We start from the raw sequence: 20,883 nt of genomic DNA on the forward strand, positions 1-20,883 counted from the left end.
CCAAGCTTTGTACCTTGTCAACAAAAGCCACCACCCAGCACCTCTAAAACTCACTGACTAACACGCATCTCATCTTGTATCAAATCTTGTCGCGACTACGAGGTTTCCGAACATCCAGCAGAACCTCCAGATGTCGTTACACATGAAAGCATTTGGCTTATGACACACTGAAAAAAATCATAATATATCAAGATATAACATGTCAGTGTGCTTTAGAGGTACTAGGCTTTGTTAGCTTTGGACATCTCTGTTTCCACTGTGCACTTTGCACTAAGCCAAGCAATAAGCATATTTCCAAAATATTGCAGACTATGCCTTGAATGTCCCTCTAATAGACCAAAACCATATTGAGAATTTTGACCAAAATCCATTTATTAATAAGTTATTAAATTTAATAACTGCTGACTTTAAGGCTTATTTTTTTCAACAACCCTGCAAGTATTTATTAAAGAAGAGGTATTGAAAAAGCAAAACAATTACATTTTATGGACTAAACAGTTTTAATTAAATTACAATAAAAATGTTTGTTAGTTGCAACCCAATCAGCAGACTGATAATTAATGATACTAATTATTAGCTGCAGCCCCAACCATTAGTTGCCCTTTATGAACCCTTCATAAAAGCTGACTTTTTAGAAAGTGGTACTGAATTGTCTTCCACTAAACTCTAACCACATACTCCGATAAGGATGACGGTTGCTGGTGGAAGAAGAGCATAAGAGGGAAGACGTGTTCAGCTGTAGTACTTCATTAATTGTGATGACTGTGTATCAGGGTGTTTAGACTATAAAAGCGTAGGGGAGCGCAGAAGAAGAAATGAGTATCACCTACATCAGTGAGGGGAAAAACTGCACAACACATAGACCATGTGTCAAAGTTAAAATGAATCACTACCCATTGCGAAAAAACACTCCCCTGGCTTTTGAACAGTGAATAATCGAGCTGTGAAAAATTCTCATATTAGCCCATTTTGCAGCTCCTCGTGACTCTGGGTAAATCAGCAGCTGCAATATACTACTACATGGAGGCCTGTAGGAAGAAGCTCTCAAGCCGAACAAACCAATTACACCCTTGTCAAGGCTGTGGCAGAGCACTGCATCATCCCTACAGATACCACTGTCACACTGCATGGCATTACTCTGGCTCAGCAGGCCCAGGACTGATGAGCCATGAGGCCTGGCATGTGTGGCATGGCCATATGACCTACCTAGCCCTCACAGAGCAGAGGAAATTGTGTTACATACCAATAAGAGACTATTCCTGTTTATTAGAGACACCATTGCTTAAACAAAAGCTTCCCCTGGTCAGCACATACTGAATTGTTGAAGCATATGACTCATATTTGATTGCACAGTGTTAAAGCTGCAGGGCTGTACACCATCACACTCCCTCAGAGTAGGTACAGCCTCCAGGACTGCTGTTGCTGCTGCAGTGTATTTACACATTCCTGCCAGGGTGGAAACACAGCCCATTAGCATCACATGCTAACATGCCTGTGGACACAGAGGCACTTTTCAGCGCTCAATCACGGTGAAATAAGAGCAATTCATTTGTTTCCTCAAGTGTCTCTCAGGGACATTTCACTTTACTTTGACTTACTTGGAAGTGAAAAGACTGGATTAACCCTTTTTCAAACATCTGTGTTAAACGCCTGCTATTTAGCATTTCTAAGCAGCCAATGAATATGTAAGAAATGGTTTCTAACACACTATGATCTAGTTCTATGCAGATATAAGTGCTTGTGTGTAATGTAATAGCATAAAATGTGCCCACAAATACTTTACATCAATAACAAGAAAAACTCTTTATTAATGACTTTATGAGACATTTTTAATGTTATATTATTATAACTATGGTTTACAATATTGTCATTCATTATACATTTATACACCAGCCTGCACTTATGGATGCCCACAAGAGGCATTATAGGTGTTACATTAAATTACCGTTACATCTGCTTACAACCACATTATAGTGTGTTATTTATTATTATACTATCATTTGTTAATATGCTGCATATACATGCTAAATGGGGGAGGTAAAGTAACTCTTATTTCAGTAATGCCTACATTTTAAGAAAAGATGTTCAGCACTGAAACAACGCCATGCATTAACCTTCTTAGGAGGCTCACTGCAGCACAGTTATGGGCTCTGGAGACAGAGGCATCCGTGTGAAAGTGGGCAGAAATCAGCTGGCAAGCCCAGACTGGATGTTACACAATCTTCAATAATTATAAGAAAAGCATCGACCTAGTTGCACAATGGGCGGCGCATTAGCTAACCGGTGTCTGTCGGCCTCAATAAAGCTGAAATTTCTTCACAAAAGTTGCTCGATGGCCAGGAGAGACAACACTGGTGTCAATTGGCACACTTTGTTAATAAAGAGGTGACAGTGCATGCAATCCACTCAGCTACTGCTTTGTTTCTGCATGTCAGAATCAGCAAGGGTGTAGGAGCTGCTCAGACATCACATGTTATTGATATACATGTTTATTTAAGCTTCATTCTACCTGAAATCTAGTTTAGGACATGTTGTCATCTTTTATATTGAGAAACAATAACAACTTGGTTCCCTGAAATAATTAAAACTATTTTTAGAGATTCAGCACTACTATCTGTAAAAGATACTCAGACACCACCTTCTGCCTAGGCGTCCTTTACCAAAAGTAACTAATGGTGGTGGTTAATAAATCATTTGATAATGTTTTAGACGTCGTTGTTATAACTAATAACAACAACCTTTGGACTGCCAGCACATGAAAACTTCGATTGGCTGTTATTTATCTTTTGGTAATAATGCTGTAAATGCTCAAGTCTGCAGTCCTAATTGTGAATAAGTACACTTGCTGTATTCAAGGTGTACAGCTCCTCAATCTTACAGATATTGCCCCAACTGTTAAACCTTTAGGCCAAGAATGTCTAAAAGGGAGGAATCATTATGTCTGCACCGACATCCCAACCAAACTAAAAACTTTCTAAAGTTTGGAAACTTTGCTAAATTCAGTCAGCCTGTGGGAGTCAAAAAAAAAAAAAAAAAAAAAAAAAAAAAGAACATCAACTAGATGATGAACACGGAGGCGGGCAGGATGAGGCAGACAAAGCGTCGGGCCAAACTCATTGATCAGCGGTGAACACTGTTCCTCCCTCGCTCTCTTTGTTCTGAATTTCTGCTTTTCAACCAGATGCAATTTGCTGCTGTTTAGTAAGCCAGAGGAGGCTTCATGATGACTCAAGGTACAAACCAGGAACTCACGACTTAGCAGTTAACATATTCACAGCATTACTCCACATCCCCACCTCTCTCTTGCCTGTTTTTCTGCCATAAGAACGTCATGAAATGCATAACTAGTTGATATTAGATGCTTTATCATCTCGTAATCCTCTTTCTTTACATACTTGTTTTCAAAAATTTACTCATGAATTTTTTTCTCTTCAAGTTTCATCAGGTAAAGTTGAACACATTTAAGTGATCTTTTTATAGTTAGAGTAAAAGAACAGTAACTGAAATAAAGCTCCAACAGCTGCAAACCAGTCAGACTGAGCAGATTCCCCACACCAAGAACCCACAGGCATTTTATTGTCTATAATGCTGAATTTAACAATGTAATGCTATATTTAACCATATTGAAGGCTTTGAGGTTAAGTAGTATGGTTATAAAGTTTTTCAGACACTGCAAAGAGCCAGTTCCTCTGCTGATTGTCTCTCAAACAGAAGAAAACAGCAGCTTCTCTTGTCTTTCTATCTTTCTATATAATCACTGAAACTCAGATGTCAACAACACAGGGGCTGGTATTCTACTGTAAATCATCTGGATATGACTCCATCACTATAAAAACAACACTGTGCTTTCCCTGCGAGCCAATAAATAATATCCACTTTCATTCACAGCATATAAATGAATGAATAAATAATTCATCCATCCATTTCTATACCCACTTATTCCTTAACCAGGGTCACGGGGAGCTGCTGGAGCCTATCCCAGCTCTCTTTGGGTGAAAGGCAGGGGTACACCCTGGACAGGTCACCAGTCCATCACAGGGCCACATAGAGACAAACAACCTCACACACTCACACTCACTCCTATGGGCAATTTAGAGTCACCAATCAACCTGACATGCATGTTTTTGGACTGTGGGAGGAAACCAGAGTACCTGGAGAAAACCCACACAAGCACAGGGAGAACATGCAAACTCCACACAGAAAGGCCGGGTTGTGAACCCACAACCTTCTTGCTGTGAGGCAACAGTTCTAACCACTCAGATAAATAATTCAAGTTCTTATTATTAGTTTTGTTAATAAGACTCCCTGAACTGAGAGCCATACCCAGAAATACTACAAAAGGTACACAAATAAACAACAACAACAAAACAAACAACTTTCACAATAAAGTCTTAAGACTGTCTACAACAAGAGTCACAAGTCACAGGCATATGGTGGTCACATCATATTTTCATTGTTCTTAGTCAGCTGATCATTTGCTCAAAAAATGCCAACCATTGGTCACATGAAAAAATAGGAAATCTTTATATTTAAGCTGCGTTTTTGGTATATTTTGGTATACCTGAAAAATCACTTAAATTTGACAAAAGGACTAATCAACCAATCATTGCAGCTCTATAAAAAAACATTTTTTTCCTCATCTGTGCTGCTTCTAACACATAAGTGATTACTCAAGAGTTTTTTGGCGCCTGTTGCAGGTAAATTGTCACTGGTATTACAAATGAGATTTAAGCCTCCCATGATTATCCATGTTATTGGTGGTGTCATCTTCCAAAGGTCAAAACAAAGCCTTCCTTTCTACAATTCAATGCTTCTTTCAGACATCAGTATTGACCAGATTATGAGGTGAGGAGGTGAACTGGGGGTCTGTCAGACTGCTGACCTCAGAATGAAAGATCCACACACACACACACACACACACACACACACACAAACACCCTGCCACCCCCAGCACACCAGCACACAATTCATGCAGAGTCAGTTGCTGCTGGGGAAAAACACAAGATGAGAAGGCAGGGGCCCTCTGCAGGACACAAACACCACAACATGAAACATATTAACACTATGAAATGGCAGAAAAAGACAACATCTGCAAAATCGCAAACTAAATGATCATCTCCATCACTGCATGCCACGTTACGTTATTTGGCCACAACAAACCCCCTCCTGAACAATAAAAACATTATCTACCTGTAAAAACATGCCTGCATGACTGACTGAAAATAAGGCTCTCCAGTCCTGTTTTTCAGCACATGTGGAGTGGATGTGTAGGAGAAAACACACCAGAAACTACAAGATCAGTCTCTACTTAGCAGGCTTCGTACTCTGTTAGTGCAGTGTGTCACCGTGCCATAAAAGACTAGCATTAATGTAAAAGCCCGCTGAGGAAAGGTGAGGGCGACACACCTGCACATCCTGTATTTACTGTTGTTTGGCCGAAACTAGACAAGGCTGTAGTCTCCGGTATCGACTGCAGAGAGAGGTGGCTCTTTCTCTGTTTGTATACCCAAACAACACATACACATTATACCTTAGAAATTCTTGCAGGCAGGTGTCACAGAAGCGGTGTCCACAGGTAGACACTTGGACGGGCTCCCGCATCGCCTTGCTGCAGAGCGGACACTGGAAGCGTCTCTTTGGTTTTTCCAGAAACTTGTAGTCAAAGCCTGGCATGACTGTCAATATTTCTGGGGCCTTCAGCTGCAGGTTAAAAGGTATAAACGTCCTTTTTGGTCCTCTGCTAACCCCTCCGGAAAACGGGGATTTTCAGCTGCACCGCCGTTTAAACCGATGACGGGTTCATATCACGTCCCTTCCGCCACCGACCGATCGGTCTTTCAGGAGGCGAGTCCTCTCCAGCTTTTCGCCCTGCAGCCCGGAGACTGACGGCAATAACAGCGCAATACCGCACAGTCCTGCAGAAATGACGGCTCGTCCTCAAAGGCTTCTCTCTGCAACTTCAGGGTTTATTTTTGGCCAGCAGCGCTCCTGTGGGTGCTTCTGTCCTCTGAGGATGCAGTACTGACACTGAGCACAATGCATAACCTCTCCGTCTGTTTAGGTGCACCGAGCCCCGCCTACTCCTCCACGCAGGAGGAGCCACGAAGCTGAAACACGCTGTTCACACCATTTTATCCCTCTGATCTCGCCTTATGGATCTTTAATTGGGCTTTTGTCTGACTGCAATGGGCTTCAGTGATGGCTTGCTTTCAGTGCCTTTGTCTAATGTTAATTATTTATATACATATATAAAAAATATTATTACTGATCATGAAATGAAAAATAAAATACGTCTGTGTCTAATTAACATAGTCAGAGGTGAAAGGTTTTGCCGTTGGGGTTTAAGTCAATAAAGAGAAAAATGTCTAATTAGGCTCATGTAGAAGCCTCTGTCAAAGATGTCAGATGCCCTCTGGTGGCAAAGCAAGCACACAAACTAAAGCAATATAATATGTCTGTATTTCACCTTAAAATATTGTCTTTGTACAACAATAGATAACATCTGATTTAAATTACAAAACTGATAAAACAAACAACTGGATATCATTTTCTGACAGTGGAAATAAAGAGCACATCCACATATTTAGATCATTTTTTTTATCTGCTGTATTGCCACCAGATTACATCATCATTACATCATCATACAAGACAACAATGGTAAAAGACCCCTGTGTCCAGAAAAGGTGTGAACACATCTTAAAAAAGCAATAACTATTGAAAAAATGTGATGACGTTTTAAAAACAAAAGCAACAGCTACTGTAATCTCAATAAATAATTGAATATGCAATACAACGCATACTCATCGTGCCAATTGCTGATTGATCTGCATAAATTACAAAGGGAAATAAATAAAATGATAATAAAAGGCACAGTGGAGGCAGTGTAAAGCAAAGGTATTCAGACTCTCAATGAGAAATCCAGCTGTTCACTCTATGATAGTGATTAATTTAGGGTCAACCTTGCCAATCATGATATTTAATTCTATCTAATTTTAAATACAGTACTATTTGTGGAACATACACATCTCACTCCACATTAACTATATAGTGCACAGTATTTACTGAAATGTATGCATTACAAGGTGCCATCAAAGAATGAATGGATTGATAAAAGTACTGTCTATTGCATGTAGACTAATTTCTACTAACAATCTCACAATGTAATTGGTCACATTTACCAGAGAAAGAGAAATAGCAAAATGCATATCATTTATATATGTTGGAAATCTTGATATATTGCTCACTCTAAACTAAACTACTGTGTTTATTATATAGGGAATAATGAGTAAGTGAACAAAGCAGTGACAGTCAACTAAACAGCAACTAAAAAACATGTCGTTATCTGGTTCAATCACTGTTGACGAGTTGGAGGACTAATCCAATAATGCACAATGTGACCACTGATGACACAAGAATTGTGTTTGGTTCATTTGACTTCATTCTTTACATTTTTGAGCATTGTATCATCTTATTCACTAGAGCTCAAACCAGTTTGATGTTTACTAGCTTTTCATGGTTATTCATGCTAACTATGCATGTGAAAGAGGACAAAAGCTCACCACATGAAAGCTGTCTAATGGGTTGCTACAATCCAGCTTCAGTAATAGTTGCAATCTTCCTTTAACCAGACTCTTATAAGATATGCCTGCTGTGACAGCCAAGTCGACCTTTTCTCTGCTTTGCTCCATGATATCAAGGCACTGACGGAAACAAACTTACATTCCTGGAGAAAAAAAAAATAGATAGGGAGTAAGATCAAGTGGAAATCTGAGGCCACAGCTGCAGTTTGAAAGGGAATCTTTCAACTGCAGCACAGATGGGCCACTGGGAGGAATTATTTAATTTAAATAATTCCTTTATTCCATTATTTAATTTAAATAATTCCTAAATTATTATTTATTTAGGAATTATTTGTCCTTTACCTCACACCACCACCAGACCTCATGATGACCACCGAGTTTGTTTTCAGGACAAAATCATCTTGGGACAGGCTCCTCAAGCAAAGCTGAAACAGCAACAGCAAGGGGCAAAGGTAAAATGTCAGCAGAGCTAGAACTATTACTCAATCAATCAATTAGTTGAAGAAAATGAATTGGAGACTCTTGATAATCAGTCTGCAGTCATGTTTAGTAAGAAAAAAGCCTGTACTGTCCAAGCATCTCACTTGAGAGAATGTCATTCTTTTCTTTGCTATGTATTCTGATGTATTAATAATAAACTTTTAAAATAATAAACATATATAAATATTATGAAATATAATATACCGATGTATGTTTCTTTAGGTGGTTGTATGCCTGTTTCTGGACAATTCCTCTTCTAGATAAAATTTTTTCTTTGGTTACCAACAGCAGTAACAAAAACGTCCTTAGTGTGCACCCTCAGTGTTAGTCCATGTTGGTCTCCATGTAGCCTGCAGCAAGGATTACCAACATCTCTGTTACTTATTACAATGTGATACAGTTTAATCTTCTCTAAATCTGCAGCTATTTTCAATTTGGACTGTGGGACGTTTTAACTCCACCTTCAATGTGGTTCATTTTATTTAAAATATCTGCCTTTTGTCAATGTTGGGATTACAAATTGTTGTTTTCTGTTGTACTATCAGTCTATGGCTATATTATTGAGTTCAGTAAAAATCCATAACCACAAAACTGGATTGAACTATTATGTTACACATGCAGATTCTCAACTAGTTGGTTAATGTGCATAAACAGCCTGAACACACCAGCTGTGACTGGACAAATCTTACACTGTGTGATAAACAAAGCTATATTCTTTGGTGAGTGACAATTTAAACTTACAATAAGTCCTCTAACAACTCTACATACATCTCTGTCAAAATTACGCTTGTCTCAAGTTCAGCTTGTCTGTCATGTGAGGATTAGTATGCTACTGGATATCACCACATTCCAACATCTCACAGTATTTGTTAACAAAGGGTAATAAGCAAAATATTACGTTTCACTGCCAGCAGAGTGTTGCCATGACAACAAGCCACTGATGTCACCGTGAATGGGTGACTCTCGTCAAGCTGCACTGCCTTTGGTATCCCAGAATCCTCCTCTTTTCTGCCAAGCCGTCCACGGGCCCCCTTTCCCCAGGTGTAAACCTCCCCTTCTGCAGAAAAAAGGAGGAGAAGGAGCTGGTCAGTCTTTCTTAGAATTCAGAGTCAGACCCCCAGGATGCATTAATCCACACAACATTGAACTGACAGTTCTGTCTGTCCTGCAGTGGCAGTATAATGGCTATATCTGTAGGAAGTCAAAGCTGAACAAAGCCTTTTGCTAACAAAGAAAACCTACAGGCATGGCTAGCACTGCTGGATTTCTCCCCAGGAAGCCAGTCACTGGCACAATATGACATTTTACCATCAGCTCAAAGAACAAAACACACATGGATACACACACACACACACACACACACACACACACACACACACACACACACACACACACACACACACACACACACACAGACAGACACACAGTCACACATTTGCTATCTGTTAACCCATGCCTTTAACAAAATAGAAATGGTTTTGTATGTTTAGCACACTAGCTAAAACCTCTATGTAAGTTGTATTACTGCTAGCTGTTTCTTAAACACCATATGTTCCATGTAACTATCTGCTTCACACTTTCAGTTTGACATAAAAATGAACTCGAAGAGACTTGAAAGTTGTTAGAATAAAACAATCATCACAATGAAAGTTTACTCAGCTTTGTTTTTGAGTTATATAGCTGCTATCTGCCATGTGGCTGGTGTTTAGAGCGCTGTGATTCTCATTAAGCTTCACTGTCTTCAGTGTCCAAGAGTCCTCCTCTTTTCTTCCAAAACAGTTAAACCACAAATATCTCAGAAATGCTGTCTCAATTCATAAATGAGATGAAACCTTTTGTGTTTAGTGGTGCAAGTCCTACTAATGCACTCCTCCAAACAACCTTTTTTTAGTAAACAAAAGAGACTGTCATTTTCTTTCATGCTGCATAACAGCAACTATTTTAATGTAAAACCACAAGTTAAACGGAATCATCTGTCTTTCAAATATATCTGCATGATTATTTGTCCTCAAAGTATAACTGAAAGACAGTAGGGTATAGGTATGTATGGGTATGCTTTTCATCAGCTGGCTGTTAGGTTTCAGACATCATGATTTTCTATAATGCAAAGGAAGAGTTTTGAATAAGTAACAAAACTCACCACTTATAAAGACCCTGCACAACTAAGGTACAACCATATTTAACCCATTACACATCTTCTAATGGTAAATTCAGAGTGCACTTAGCTTCCCATTCATTTCAGTGCAGAGTGGAGCAAAAAATATTGGTGTCTAGTCATGAATGCCTCCATTTACTTCATGCAGAGTTCAGTCTTTCTGAACTTTGACACCAGAGGCTCTCCACTGTCCAGCCACTTGAAGAGACAGGGTGGGATTAACCTCTAATTCAGGAAATAACACACTGTTGTTAACTGCTGAAATCAAAACTACAAACATGTAGTTTTATACTTACATGTAAAGCTATTTCTGTTTCATTTGTACACATGAATCCGATTAGAAAAAAAGGTTAGAATGTTCAATACATACCTGATTGTGACCAGAAAAAGACCTTATAACAATTGTTGTTAGGCAGAGGCTAATCACATTAAATATCTGATAAAATTCAGCTATGTGAACCAGCCACAGTAGCTCGCACAGTTTGTTTACAGCCATAGCCACACTATTTTATGTCCCCCCTGCTTTTGGACATATCACATGAGTACATTTTGCCAGGTGGATTTCAGTCTCTCTTGTTAGCTTGCATAAGCTAACCATGGGGCAAATCACAACTTTGTGATCATTATCATTATAGTTTAGGTAATCCAGTGACCTTGTGTATTGTACAGCCCATCTTCAAGCTGAGCAGGTGTCTCAGCAGTCAAAATAACTGAAACCACCTGCAGAGATGTTTATGGCCTTTAATGAAAGACAAGGTCAAGATATTGCATAGAGTTACTTCTACTCACCAGATCCAATAGCCAAGGTGAAAGCATCACCACAGGCAGCCATAGTGATACCCCGCAGTCTAGGGACCAGGTAGGGTACACGGCTGCTGCGACGGGAACTACAACCCATCTGGCCATGCTGGTTGCTGCCAAAGGTGAAACACTGACCCCTCTCTGAAGAAATAAAATGTGGGTAAAAGTGGTGTTTGATTTTAAAATTTTATAGGATCATATTTCATTGTTAGCAGCTTCACTTTATACAAAAGATGTTATAAGAAAGGCACTTCTATTTTTTGCATATTTGTTTAGCTTTAGCACTTTAGCTTCACTGAAAAAGTTTCACATTCACACTTCGCACCATCACATAAGGATGAATTTCTGTACCTGTAACAGCAACAGAATGGGCCGTTCCAATGTCAATGTAAACAATCTTCTCACTGTTAAGTGGGGCTGATTGAACAGGAGTGTAAAAGTGAACTTCTTCGATTTGGTTAGAAGGATTTGGTTCATCTCCTGTAGTTATCTTATCCAGACCAAGCTTGTTGAACCTGACCATGAGAAGAAAACAAAATCTAATTATTTATAACAGAAATAGCTGTGTGCTGACATAAACCAACAGTACTTATTCAATTCTTTTAAATAAAATTTTAATTTAAATATATGTTTGAGACAAATGCTGTAATATGTTTTATTTCTATTTCATTGCTGCTGAGCCGCAGCTTTTGAATTCACACTCGTACTCAGCTCTACATCTTGTGCTAAACCTCTCTATGAGAGGGATTAACAGTGTGAGAAAACAAAGTATTTGTCATTTAGGGAGAATGCTGTCTCACAGGTTGCGCTCCAGGAAAGTATCTCTCTTTCACCTTTAATCTCCCTCCTGCCCTCATTGCATATGAATAGGTTTATAGCATACAGTAAGATGACAGGAGGTGTCCTTTTGTTGGGTGTTAAAAATCTAGGATCATTTTCACAAAATGCAGGAGAAAAAGTATCCTTCACAGAAAACATGCAGTGCCTTTCTCTTCTCATAATAACATGTTTTATTACTGATTATTAACAGTGTTAACCGAGACTAATAGCCACAGTGTTTCTGAACAAATTGAATAATTACCTGTTGCTTCCACATGCCACAATGCTGTACTGGGTGCTGATTATCATAGAGCAGTCAACTCCACATACCACCCTCTGGGCCTCAAATTCCACAGGTAAGCACACCTGCTGTGGAGAGTTGTGGGTGTCTTGAGTGCCTAGCCCAAGTCGACCTTCAACACAGAGGAACACAAACACAGAGACCTTAAACCAAGCTGTGTGCTGGGACGATGCTGTCATAAATAAGTCACATAATATCTAACACTAAAAGCAGAATACCAAGATAGACTGGGTTTAAAAAAAACAAACACTCATTTACTATACCATTGTCCCCTCTGCCCCAGGCGAATACTTCTCTTTCATTGGTCACAGCAAGAACATGGGAAGCTCCACATGAAACCTGAACCAGCTCATAGCCGAGGAGGGCCTCAACAATCTTGGGCTGAGTACAAGAACAGAGTGACATTGTAATGTTCATGTGACAGACTTTTATCAAAAATCTGTAGGGACAAGGTATTCTTGTAGCCCAGTGTCCAATAGATGTACAACATCCTTGCTGATTTTGCAGGATGTTGTTTGTGGTGCTATTTAATTGTATTGTGTTATACAGAGATATTTCTAATATTATACTTTCAGGACTGTTGTATTAGATTGCATTAGATCTTCATAGGCAATTGGCAACTGACTATAGATTCAATATGAGTGTGACGTTTTCCTTTAAAGGGGGAAGATGTACCTGTGTTACATCATTGAAGTTACCATGTCCTAGACAGCCATTGCTTCCACTTCCAAACGTCATGATAATGCCCCTGTCTGCAAATAGAAAATAAGGAGTAGTGATTAAAGGTACTTTTAGTAGGCTAGTGTAGGTGTATTCTTATATGGACCCACAGAATACTTCTAATTCCCTATCTAGGTAACACTAATCTGTGTCACTACAGTGAAAAGTGATGAAGGAGAAGCACCTGGGCTGAGAGAAAGGCTCTTAAATCCTGTGTTATCCGCTTTGCAATGAGATTAAATACAGAGAATGACAGCAGCCTCTTAAAACACTGACAATTTGTGCTCAAGAAAACTTACTTCCATATCGCTTAGGAGGCATGGAGAGGTTTATTGTACACGTGGGTTCACACAATCTGATCAAGTCTATAAAAAGAGCTGACTGTAGCCACTCTTTTATAGAGTACTTACACTCAAATGCTGCCTCAGTGTGTCCAGCCATGTGGTGCAGTATGTGTGAGTGCAGAAGGCAGAGAATTAACATTGATTTCCTATAGCAGAGCTCCCTGATAGGCTAACTGGGAATAGCTGTGATCTCTCTGATGGCTACCCAAACACAAATGGCCAACAAACCTGTCATGCAGGTGGTGAAGAGATCACCACAGGACACGGACTTGATAGTTACTCCAGACTGACCCTCCAGGAAGCGAGAAATGAACAGGGGCTGCATCTGCTCCACCACACCGGGCAGACTGGCCTCCCCACATCCGACTGACGGAGTCTGTGACAATAAATCATTAGTAGTCTGGGGTGCACACGATACTTACATTTTATGGTAGCACTAGGGTGACAATGCAACTGTTCCCTGGAAAACATAAGTCACTACAAATTTTAAGATGAAAATCCAGTTGTCCACCATTATATATCATCAATCTGTGATGTTGAGGTCCTTTAAGTAGTTATTTTATTATTAGGCACCCTAGACATGGGTGCCACCCTACCTCATGGCTAAAAAAAGGATGTACTGTATTGTCTTTTTTAACAAAAATACACTCAATGGCCACTTTACTGGATATATTTGCAAAATCAAAGGCAATATAATACGACTGATCTAATACAAAAAAAAAATAATGCTGTGTTATGTGTAATAATTCAATTGCTGTCTGTGTTTATTATTGAGGTTGTAGCTTGTAGTGCTGTTGAATTGGACTGCATTATATTAAGAGGTGTTTCTAACACATTATCCACCCGATTTGCAACCATCAGAGGGGATGAACATTAAAAACACATTTCAATAAAACACAGTCCATTACAACAACACCACTATGACCTCAATAACAGATATTTAGTTTAAGTAACACCTCACATGTGACACTGTCAACAACTGATGACTACTATGTAAAAAAAAAAAACTACTTAAGTGGCCAGGTATTGTACATTTACATAAAAGCTGTCAACTATATTTGGCTGGTTTTTGGGTCATCATTCCTTCATAATGCATTATGGCAGACAATTAAAAAAGCAGCTTTGTAACATATTTTTAACTGAAATATGTTAAAACATAAAGGTTTACACAGACCTCCCAAGTAATCAGACGTCCTGACCTGGTGACTCCCATCTTTTGAGTACGGCCCAGAGACACCTGAAGCACTTCAGTGTTGAGCATTGGCAGGCGGAGAGGCGCTGAGATGCCACTACCCCACGTATACACTGAAGACAGGGGGAGGGAATGCACCTTTCCTGATCCTATACCAACTGATCCTGCCGTTTCAGCCCAAGACATAACAGTCAAATGTGAAACTAAAGTAATAAATTTTGCAGCTAGTTCGTGTGTCAAAAAATAGTATAATGGGCCTCACCTCTTGACCTGTTGGTAGGAATTCTCCCTCCTGGTCGACCTTGAGGACCGCTTTGCACAGTAGATAGTGGTTTTTCAATCCTGAAACATTTCAGAGGTGATTTTTGTTTTGCATATAAATGAACTACAGAACTACATTTTAGCCTAAATGCACAGTTCTCTTAAAAAAGTCTATTTATTACTTATGCATTAAGGTCGAACCTGCGCATTTTGACATTGCCTATGTCCGTGTAAAGATTAAGCAGAGGCCTGATGCATATGGGGAGAGCCATTATTTCATTGAGTTGAGGTCGTTTGGATGGATCCAGATTTAGCATGTTGAGGATGAGCTGTCTGAGTTCTGGGCTGTACCGGTCTGAAATTGGAGCAAATGTGCCACTCATAATCTTCAGAACGAGAGCGGGTAGATTCTGAAAGCAACATTAAAGAGCATCACAGAATTACAAAATGCACTATAAATATGTGAAAAAATTCCAATCCATCCATCCATCCATCCATCCATCCATCCATCCATCCATCATCTATACCCGCTTATTCCTAACCAGGGTCACGGGGATCTGCTAGAGCCTAAAAATCCCAATCTTTTACCCAAAATACTAAACAATGCATAAAATACACACACATTTATCATGAGACAACCTGTAGCTGTAGCTCTTGTGGTTGTTATGATTGCTGCATTGTCTACACTCAGCTATCTTTTATGTACAGAGTAACAATAACACAATAAAAATTATTGATATCATTACATCCACATAAGCAAGGGATTATTTTAAAAATGAATTCAGTACAGCGGCTTCGAATGCTCTCTTAAGACTGGCAAGCTCATAGAGGACACAGCCCAGAGCCCAGATGTCACTCTTCTGGTTATATGGCTTTCCTTCACACAGCTCTGGGGAAATGTAGCAGGGAGTCCCAACCACCTGCAAAGTGAAAACATGAGGCATTAATTTATGCTGTCATATGTTATAATTGAACATATCAAGATATGTACAGTGCCAGAGGAATAACTCACAGTGTAGGCTTTGCTCTTGCTAACAAGGATTTTGGAGATGCCAAAGTCACCAATTTTGACAATCATTTGGTGCTTATCAAGTAGAATATTCTGTGTCTTGAGGTCTCTGTGCAGGATGAGTTTATTGTGGACATGATACAAGGCAAGTAAGATCTGTACAAAGAAGTGAAGGATGGTGTCCTCATCCAGCAGAGAATTGCAGCGCTTCTGTATATATTCAGCCAAGGTCCCACCTACAAGAAGAAAACAAAAAAGAAAAATAAATAATAAAAATGCTTTTGGTTTATTCAAATTACTGGATTGAGTGAATGGCAGTGAAATGGAAACATGAAAGCCACAAAGCAACTAATTTAACAGGCTTTAAGATTACAATAGGTGCAATTTTTGCCAAGTGAAATGTCAACAAAGATCCACAAAATAGCAATTTATCTATGAAAATACAGTTGCAAGAAGAAGTAATGGTATTGTTTGCAATTTACTGGTTTTCTGCATAAATTGTTCATGAAATGTGATATGATCTTTACAGTCATAGATATCAACACAATATTTCTAAACTGATGAAATGCTAACAGTCCTGATCTTTCATGTCTTTATTCACTCAAACAGTAACAGTTATGTACTGTAACAGAAATGTTACCTCATCACATTATTCCTTTAAAACACCACCATGCATACTGATATTAGGTGTTATCTTTTAGTCTTCCCAGGCCTTACATGGGAACTAAACTTAGTATGAAGCCCTGCAGCAAAAAAAACATGGGAAAAGTGAAGAGTTATACAATGAACAAAAGCGGGTCATGTAATAAGATATTACAATAAGCCTACCTGGTGCATATTCCATAGCAATCATAAGGGCCTTGTCCTCCAGGAAGTTCTCATAATATTCTATGATATTTGGATGGTTGAGCAGCTTCAGCACCTGACACTCGTTCTGAGCTGCGAGGCGTTCATCTCGTGACATCTGCTCCACTGGAATCTCCTTCAAGATGACAAAAGCCCCGTCGCTGCGCCTGCGGCACAGGTGAACAATCCTGACACAGTAGGAAAATGGAGATGTATGGAGATGGAAAATTAGATTTAGATTTTGTTCCATAAACAATATAGTGGGATGAATTGTGCAAGTTTATATTGACAAATGTCACGTGATAACTGGTTCTGTTACTGACAAGCACAGAAAAAACAGTAGAATATTCCACTTGTCTTTTCTGTGCTTGTGATGGTGAATCACCAGTGTAAAAGTACTTAAGTCCTTCATTAAATATTTTTTAGATAAAATCTGCTAAAAATATTAAAAGTAAAAGCATATATTTTGAAAAATGTTTCGTGTCATATCTATATGTTCATAATTTATCAATTCACTGCTGGTATAATAACTTCCTTGCTTCAGCTCATTATTTGTGATAACAGGTAATTTATGTTTCCCCTCTGGAAGGCCAAGACATTAACAGTCAGACAATAATCCAAAGCAAATTGAGAAAAAATACAGATTTACATTATGTACTACATGTTAACTTAATGTGTATGTGAGACAAAACACACCTTGTTAAAACAGACCCTAAATGTTTTCATCAAACTGCCATGTGGGGCCTTTAAAAAGATTATGGCACTTTATGTGCTGTCAGTAGGGATGTTATCCATGTAAACTATTAACTTGCAAGTTACATACATACATGCAGGTCCTGAAGTACAAGATCAGCCTTTAAAAGGTTGCAGATTATATATACATTGTTTGTGAAAATGGAAATGCTCAAGTGAAGTACCAGTTGTGAAAGTATGGTTGTACAGAACCATACTTTGTGATTGTGAACGCAATTTGTGACTCACTTCTGCTCAGTTTTTCATCACTAAATAGGCCAAAATACATGAACCAGTGAGCTACCATCTTCTTTATATAACTACAGCTATGCTCATAAACTCACATTCCTCTGGGCCAAAGATTCACACATGCACAAGTTTTAATGTCTGTTTGCCAGAGGTTATATTTACTTTATTTACTTTCACTTCTAAACATGTGCTCTGCCCAAATCTTTGACGTACAATTCATCTCCCTTCACTTTTTAACCATAAAAAAGGTACTGGCATTGGTGACCGCTATATCTGTATTTAGCTAACGTTACTGTATCATTTGAATGCCAACAGCATTTTGTTAGTAACGTTACATTAACCGGGAGCTATTTCTTATAAGGGAGCACACAAACTTTAGTTTAACGCTAACGTTATAAAATGTTTTACTTTATACATCAAGGGATTTGAGTTATCACCAACCTCACTAATGTTACTAGCCTAGCTAAAGTGTATAACTACATTTTGAAACTTGTTAAATGCCTAACGTCACACAAACTAGCGCAAAGCTTGCTCATGTATTTAACTAGTTTATAATACACTGTGCCGGAGGCTCCGTCACTTTTCCAGACTAGTCTTCCTCTGAGGGTGGCACACACTGGCTGCGGTTTTGAGGGAAAACCGAGGCCTTACAGAGTCCTGTCTTTCGTAGTTCACGCCTGACAACGCCGTAATTCCCAACAGACAGACGTGTATAACACATGCCAGCAAAAAAGGGTAGTTAAGTAAAGCCAGAGTTTACCCGAAAGCTCCTCTTCCAACAACTTTAATTTTCTCATACTTCTCCATCGCCGCTGGTAAACGTTTCCGCCGTCTCCAGGCAACCCCACAACTACAGCAAACAGCGAAGGACAAAAAGGCGAAGAGACCCTCGACTGCTGTGCAAGAGGTAGACACACATGGCAAACACGATGAGGATGCTCAGGAGTTACAGTGATGAATACACTGGCGACACAAATTGCTAAATATTAAAAATAAATTAAAATAATTAAAATAAAAAAACATAAAATGTATCAATAATATAGGAAGCGATTTAGAAAAGAAACGGTAGCAAGCAAACACTTTTTCTGTTCTCTACTACAGTAAGCTACACGTCCTACCAAAGCAGAAATAGCCTGCTGTTATATCCATAACATATGAATTCTAGTATAAATGTATAATAGGCATGTATGCTTTATGAAACAATGTTCATAAAATATATTGCCAATAAATATTTTTGATTATTCATTAAAAAGTTAGTAGATTTTTATTCATCAGGATCCCAAAAAAGAAACAGGGTTCAAATAGATTTTTAAATTGAATTTTAAAGTACTTTAATGTCCCTTAAGGGAGAAGATAAGGCAATTTTTCAAACAAAAGTACTCATAAACCATTCATTTTCAGTCTAATCTCTTCTATAAAAAAACTAAGCTTCATTTAATTTGGCATTCAGGAAATATACAACCTCTTCTTAGTGTCATTAGCTCAAGGTATCCATAGAGAAGATGTGTGGTGACATCAAGAGCCCTGACTTTGTATTAAATTGTTCTATAGGGATCTGTATGTGTTTCCAGAAATGTAGGCGCTTTGGTTAACAAAACTTTGCAATCAGTTTTGGCACTTTTGAAAAAAAAATAGCAAAGATATTGTGGCAAAAATATAAAAGTTACAAACTTCAGGCAAACAATGGTCGTATGTTCACTAAACCTTTGAAATCATTTTTCTGGTCGTTAATGAAATTGTAAAAATGAGAAAAAATTCAAATACTGTACATGTAGCCATAATCTGCCAGTCAAACTCTATCAGACTGTTAAAAGTTACAACTACGGAAGAGAGATCTTGCATTTTGTTACCTTGATTCAGTTGTATGCTGTCTGACAGGAAACAAATCACTGGCAGTGAAAACTGAAATGGAGACAGTGAGGCAGTTAGGAGAAACAGTGAGACAGATGATTAGCGTTTTGAGCTTGAACCTCAGTGTGCAATCTTACATCCTGACGCCGGGTGATTATAAAGCACTTTCCTATGTCTGAGATGAACGGAAAGCGGACTGCACAATCACTTCTTCCCCTCTATGCAATGATGGGGATAATAGATGTGCTGTGACAAAGTCTGCTCTGTGTTGTGCTGATGTACATTTTTTTTCATTTTTTAATTTCAATTTTTTATTTTATGTATTCATACAATTTGCAGTTGTTCAAATAAAGATTTGTGTGTGGGAAAACAGATGAGTAGGTGGTTTCACAAGCAATAGTTTGTCAGTCTCAGGGATATAATATCTCAACAGAGAATACCTAAAAGAGCCTTGTCATATACATGGGACATCTCAGACCAGCTTAGTGACATATTTGGCCTTGTGCTGCTGTCTGCTGTCAGCAGTAGATCTGTTGCTAGACATGCTAGTCAGTGTCCAGGAATGTACTGTGGAGGATAGTGAAATTGATGCGAAACTGGTACGAAGCTGTGCCTGAACTTTTGGAGATTACTCAAGACGCTTCACAGGAAGTTGTGGGAGAGGTTGTTTAATTATAGTGATGGTTTCACCGTTGTCATTGTTCTTTGATATAATGACATGATGGTATGAAAAGCATGGGTGCAAATAATAAAATGAATGAGGGCTGAATGATTAATGTTACCTGCAACTGCGCTTCTTCTTCTGCTAAGACAAGTCGAAATGGCTGCTGTGAAAAAACTGTAGGCCTACTGTATTTATGCTGTTTTTCACTGTTTATGAAATAACCCATGTTTTTTTCTGTTATTTTACAAGGTTTGGTTTTTGTAAAATCACCTTAAAATAGTTGACTTGTGTTAGTTATAATAATAGTTGCTAAGTGCTAAATAAAGAAACCAACTAAATGGCTTTTAATCTTAATAATAAAATGTCCTTTAATTGACAGAAATTCTTTTTTCTTTAAAAGAAAAAAAAAACTTCACAATTACTTTATTTAATAATAAATAAGGAAAAAAAACAGGTATAATTTACTATAAATCCACTTTTTTTTTTTAAATCTACAGTGGAAAATTGTCACTTTACTGCCCAAGACCAAAAATGAATCTTCAGTGGCCAAGACAGACCTATTTTTGTTTGGCTATTTACAATGTGCTTGCTGGAAATCAATTACTCTCAGCATTTTGTCTCTGTTGGCTGCTGGCAGAGCCTCCACTGAAGCCCTCAGGGGAAAGAAAAATAACCACAAGATAAATATGGGGCTGAATGGGGCATAAAGATCACATGACACTAGGACATCTACTCAAGAACTCAACAAACGCTTTGCGCTGTGTTCACTGTGACCTGGGTTCACAACAACAGCTACTAGTGCATGAAACCTTTTTAATGGACCGTTGCACCTTCTGTCAGATCTTTTTTTGGAAAACAGAGCCTCTGAGGAATTGTTGG

General features: G+C 38.6%; 2 protein-coding genes across 6 annotated transcripts in view; both read right to left on the reverse strand.

Moving 5' to 3' along the window:
- The window catches only part of traf4a (tnf receptor-associated factor 4a), a 34,480-nt gene extending 28,464 nt beyond the window's left edge, over window positions 1-6,016 (reverse strand). The window contains exon 1 of the mRNA XM_026299055.1: window positions 5,531-6,016. Coding sequence (XP_026154840.1) covers window positions 5,531-5,673 — 143 coding nt within the window. The 5' untranslated portion in view covers window positions 5,674-6,016. The remainder of the gene's footprint in view (window positions 1-5,530) is intronic.
- Window positions 6,017-7,053: 1,037 nt separating this feature from the next.
- nek8 (NIMA-related kinase 8) lies at window positions 7,054-18,327 on the reverse strand. Of its 5 annotated transcripts, XM_026291953.1 has the most exons (17): window positions 18,250-18,327; window positions 16,491-16,696; window positions 15,666-15,898; window positions 15,442-15,573; window positions 14,855-15,063; window positions 14,655-14,734; window positions 14,375-14,559; window positions 13,429-13,576; window positions 12,812-12,888; window positions 12,400-12,517; window positions 12,098-12,248; window positions 11,368-11,531; window positions 11,005-11,157; window positions 8,959-9,117; window positions 8,265-8,410; window positions 7,923-8,005; window positions 7,054-7,723 (listed from the first exon to the last, which is right to left on the reverse strand). In XM_026291953.1, exons 1-15 carry the CDS (start codon window positions 18,294-18,296, stop codon window positions 8,385-8,387), a joined length of 2,088 nt encoding a protein of 695 aa, XP_026147738.1. In that variant the 5' UTR covers window positions 18,297-18,327; the 3' UTR covers window positions 7,054-7,723; window positions 7,923-8,005; window positions 8,265-8,384. The 5 variants fall into 5 exon arrangements, with proteins under 5 accessions (XP_026147738.1, XP_026147747.1, XP_026147729.1 ...); XM_026291962.1 differs by lacking the exon at window positions 8,265-8,410 and having other exon boundaries at window positions 14,655-14,704; XM_026291944.1 differs by lacking the exon at window positions 8,265-8,410 and having other exon boundaries at window positions 14,375-14,556.
- Between the last annotated feature and the right edge of the window lie 2,556 nt (window positions 18,328-20,883).

The sequence above is a fragment of the Mastacembelus armatus genome, chromosome 13 (assembly GCF_900324485.2).
Source record: "Mastacembelus armatus chromosome 13, fMasArm1.2, whole genome shotgun sequence".
Lineage (NCBI taxonomy): Eukaryota > Metazoa > Chordata > Actinopteri > Synbranchiformes > Mastacembelidae > Mastacembelus > Mastacembelus armatus.

Coding starts and splice junctions, on each gene's coding strand:
- nek8 (XM_026291935.1), bottom strand. CDS start 18,296: ATGGAGAAGTATGAGAAAATTAAAGTTGTTGGAAGAGGAGCTTTCGG. Junction 15,574..15,665: donor GCAAGAGCAAAGCCTACACT/GTGAGTTATTCC, acceptor TTCACTTTGCAG/GTGGTTGGGACTCCCTGCTA. Junction 11,532..12,097: donor GTGGCATGTGGAAGCAACAG/GTAATTATTCAA, acceptor TCTCATGGTCAG/GTTCAACAAGCTTGGTCTGG.